The sequence below is a fragment of the Triticum aestivum genome, chromosome 7D (genome assembly GCF_018294505.1).
Source record: "Triticum aestivum cultivar Chinese Spring chromosome 7D, IWGSC CS RefSeq v2.1, whole genome shotgun sequence".
In the NCBI taxonomy this organism is placed as follows: Eukaryota; Viridiplantae; Streptophyta; class Magnoliopsida; order Poales; family Poaceae; genus Triticum; species Triticum aestivum.
In genome coordinates, this window is record NC_057814.1 from 193,921,277 (window position 1) to 193,926,036 (window position 4,760).

At 50.1% G+C, this 4,760-nt stretch overlaps 1 protein-coding gene across 1 annotated transcript; it reads right to left on the reverse strand.

Moving 5' to 3' along the window:
• Window positions 1-3,118: 3,118 nt before the first annotated feature.
• LOC123165362 (uncharacterized) lies at window positions 3,119-4,288 on the reverse strand. The gene is made up of 2 exons (XM_044582992.1): window positions 4,055-4,288; window positions 3,119-3,905 (listed from the first exon to the last, which is right to left on the reverse strand). Exons 1-2 carry the CDS (start codon window positions 4,060-4,062, stop codon window positions 3,317-3,319), a joined length of 597 nt encoding a protein of 198 aa, XP_044438927.1. The 5' UTR covers window positions 4,063-4,288; the 3' UTR covers window positions 3,119-3,316.
• Window positions 4,289-4,760: the final 472 nt, after the last annotated feature.

Here is a 4,760-nt window from a genome sequence, read left to right on the forward strand (position 1 = left end):
GCATATGTTTCACAAGTGTAACCCTATTGCAGAAGCGCATTCGACGAAGGATGGTGTGCAGGGAAGGTGGTGGACGCGGCCGCCGCGATCCGCCGGGCGATGATAAGCATTTCCCTTTCGAAAAACAAACATGTACAACAGAGAAAGAAAGATTTTCTTTTTACCAAACCAACAAGCGAAGCGTGACACTTGGTTTGGCTTTTTACCGGGATTTTGCTGCTTGGCAGCCAAATCATGACCAAACTACAAAACGAGTGAGACGGATTTCATTGACAACCAGCAAAAAACGCACGCACAGGTGAGAGTGACCATAGAGGCACTTTCCTGGCTTTGGATGCATGGCCCTGGCTTTGGATGCATGGCCCTTTGAACATATCTCTGGACTTGACATCAAATTACTCACATTTGCCACGTGCGTGCCACCTTTTCTTGTCTCCCAATGATGGTGATTCAAGGGTCCCCACCCCCCGTCGCCGCCCTGCCCGTGGCTACCAACCTGCTCCTGCTGCGCTGACGGAGTGACACCTTCCTTCATTGCCTCTCATCGGTGTCGCCGTTGGTCTGTCTCGTCTTCGGTGGCCTTAGGGCTATAGCGGCACGGTGGATCTCGGTCCTTATCGGTAGGAGGGCTCTGTTTTTAGTTGTTCCTTCGTGTTTTGTTAGAGTTTGTGTCGCTCAGAAAGACGAAACGACGGCGGCTCCCTGAAGATGGAATAAGGTTCTTTCCATCTAGCCCTGTCCCGATGGAGTGTCTAGCATCATCGATGGGCGTGCGGAGGTGTGTCTCCGGCAAATCTATCCTTGATGAATTTTCTCGGATCTGGCCGTAATTCGTCTATTTTCATGCGTTTTCAGGTTGGACCCTTACGATCTACGCCACTCTTCGTCGGCGGCGGTTGTTATTCTGTTGGTCTTATGGGGTTTTAGCACGACGACTTTTCGATTGTCTATTATAACAAGTTTTGTCCGGCCTCGGCGAGAAAGGGACAATGACGGCGGCGCGCCTTCGACTCGCTTAAGTACCTGTAGTCGTCGCTAGATGGTGTATGGATCAGGATGTAATTTTTATTATTTTTTATATTCATTGTACTGCCATGATTAAAGATGAATAGATGGAAAGTTTTTTTTTTAATGGATATCATCGTACAGGTGAAATTGGACGTACGTGTCTCTACCGGCAGAAAAAGCAACACTACTTAGTTTCTTAGATGACCTTTATTTCTCAGAGTTTTGAGATTAGCCCGACGCGGATTTTTGGACATGCGGCCACGCGCAGCCCATATCCAGGACATCCGCCTGTGCGTCGTGATGACTACTTTTAGTAAGCCATCTGGAATACCGGGCGGCTTAATTACAAGCTTTCAAAATACCTCACTTTATACGGCCGTTGTATGGGTCAGGGCTGCATTTAATGTCGTATGAATACACGGGCCAGGCGACGCCCAACCGATTGAATAATTGCTTTGGGCGCTGGCTGGACATAACTGAGTTGTTGCCAAGTTCGGTTCTCACAGTGCGCATCTCGTCTTTCCGTCGACCGTGGACGAACAGAGCAAGGTGTGGAGATGGGTTCTGCACAGACGGAGAGCGCATTGGTTGCACAACATACCCACTGCACGCTTCTCTCGCGTTTAGCAAGTAGGAAAAATCCAGCGATGTCGTCGTCGTCTTCTAGCTGCGGCACGCCCGTAAGCATCTCTCCAAATTTCTTTGTTGCGGGAGACACGCAGCTAGGAGGCCGTTGCGTTGATGGATCATCAATGGATTGTTGGGTGCATTTACGTTTTGCAGGGGCAGCTGAGCGTATTCACTCCTCTGTTGTGTCTTTAATATGTGCATCGCATGTGGGGAGGACATATCTAGTAATACGGGTCTCAGGTGCTACAATGCTCAAATGAATCCTGAACCGCTAGATCATATTCTAAGGGACATGATGAATGCAAGGGTGATGACCAGCTCCTCCACCGCAGAATATACCAGAAACACCCGGAATTCTATACTTAATTAAGACCAAGGGAATGGGAAGATGATGATTTCTGGATTTCCTCAATTTTGCCCATTGTTTATTTAGCAGAGCATGCGTGAAATGATGCATGTAACCTTGTTATCACAAGAAAAAAAAGTACGACACGCTCTACTGGTAAAAAACATATACACATTCTAAAACTGTAGGTGTTAACTTAGAAAAAAAAGTTGTGCATTTTAATTAACCACAACATTCACTCAATTAGATTCAGTTCCTCTTCAAGATAGCTGGAAATGCTTGCTTGTACATTCTCTACAAAAAACTCAGTTAGCTTCCGTGAAAGCAAATATAGCATGTACTAGGTTAGTTGTCCAACTGATTTGAGATTGTACAAGCTAGAACGGCACATGGAATATGTGAGGACCAACAACGGAAAATATTCATTTATAATAGTACTCTTTGTGGATTATCATAATTGACATTATATGCAAATTTACGGACTAGACATACCAGACTACTATTAGTGTTTGACAGACAAAGTAACCAAAAAATTACTAGATTTATTTTGTTGAACTTTTAGCAGTATAAAAGCAAAATACGGAGATGGCATAATTTTATATGGAGATTGCACAATAGCAAGCCTTTTTTTCTGCCCGTAAGTGAAATCAAGGCTCATAAACTAGTATAGTACTAGTAGGAAAAGGGCGTGATGCTTAATTAATAACATGAATCAGAGTGTTTTTGTATATTTTGCGGTGGAGAGGCTGCTCATCACGTGTGCCTTCATCGTGTCCCTTCCAACATAATCCAAAGGCCCATGATCCATCGGAGCATTGTATCACTTGAGTTGCGGTATCACCAGATATGTTGCCCGCATGTGGGCTGCTAGATCGTTGAATTATTGCCATTGGGATGTTGGGTGTGGGATTAATGCATGCGCTGCCTCACGGGCCATGCACTGCATGTGTCAGGTGCAAATATACACGCTATACCGAATGCTATACGACGAGGTGAATTCCTTATACGGCCAGAGGGTATTAAAGCTGCACGCATCGTGCGGCAGCGTGCGATGTGGATTCCGGACGCGCGTGGTGGCATGTCCACTCGCGATTTATCGCTCACAGCCCACTAAAACTATTGAGATGTCAAAACTATTCATCAACGGGAATTCTCATGGTTTGATCAAGTTCTAATTAGCTCGCGGATGCAACAATATATTTTACATAGACAGCAGAAATATTTGCTAAAACATCTCATCACCCCGTTAAAAGCTACTAAAAAAAACGAGACAGTGGCAACTGGCAAGCAAGATCCATGGAACCTGATGTATCAGCAGCAGCAATCTGTCAATCAGTGAGTGAAAGTGTAGAAGACGGTGCTGATGTACACGACGAGGGCGGTGGAGACGAGCCCGACGAGCCCCGCGGCGGCCTTGGCAGCGGCCCGGTTGCTGGCGCATCCCAGGGTGCCGAGCCGGATCTGCACGACCATCACCATGGACGCCATCAAGAAGACGCAGCCGACGACGGAGCCCACGGCGGAGGCCAGCATCCCCAGCCGGAGCAGGCGGGCGTCGATGTGGGCGTGCGTGTCGTCGGGATCCTTGGAGTTGATGAGGTTGATCGCGAGCTTGAGGCCCTGCGCCACGAGGCTGGAGAAGAGGAAGGAGGAGAAGGCGACCACCTCGAGGACGAGCAGGGACCGCGCCACGTCGGGCCCGGCGTCGCAGGACGAGTCGCCGGCGAGGCTGCGGAGCTCGCCGGGGGTCGCGAGGGAGAGGCCCACGAAGACGGCCACCGTGAAGAGCGAGTTCACGTTGACCACCCCGTCCAGCGCCGTCACGTGCACGCTCGTCGTGTTCGCCGACAGCGCCGCCGGGAGCTTCCACTCGTAGCCGTGGTGGTGGCCGCCGCCGCCGCCGTTGCCGCGCTCGTCAGATCTGGGGCAATCAGAAGCAAAAGGAAAACAGCATCTTCAGGCGCTTCCCTTCCAAAAAATGAAGTTCTTGGTCGGTGCAACCAATGCAAGAACATCTTGTTCGGATTCGAGGAGGTCAATCTGAGAGTGCGCGAGGTACAGAAGACTTACTCATCCATGGGGCGCCGGGAGGAGGTTGGATCGGATGCTTTGCTTCCTCAGATGCTGCTGTCTTGCAGATCGAGTTGCTTTTGCTGGTTGGGAATGTGGGGATCAATCAAAAGAAAGATGCGGAGAGCGTTTGGGGAACTGAGGGGCCAATCGCAAAACGACCGTGGCGACCGACCGTCCGCGTGACATGGACGACCGTGGCGACCGGCCATCCGCCTGACATGGGTGGGTACGTGCCTTCACGCGGAGCTAGCAAGAATACCGTGCCACGTCATCGAAATACGAGGCAGAAGCGAGACGTGGCCTATTTCTTTTTGGAAAAAGTTCAAAATAAACCCTGAACTCGTAGGCGCTAGCTAAATCGAACCCCCAACTCACAATCCCCGAAATTGGCACTCTGAACTCATTAATCCTGGTCTAAATCAAACCCTGAGAGCCCTTCCCAAACAGGGATTGCTGACGTGGCTAGTCGCAGCCGGGATTGCTCTTTTTTTTTGGTGGAAACTGAGAGAGATGGCCGGTTCAGTGCGTACAAAGGTGGCCCGGCCCACTTCGAGAGCCCATCGAACGAAGCAGTCGAGGAGGCGTCCCCCTGTATTCTTCTCTGCTCCCGCGACGGCAATGGCGGCAGGTGGGTGATCGACGGCGGCGGCGACGATCTAGCCGGCGTGCGACGGCGAGCGACGGGCTAAGGTATGTGCGCGAC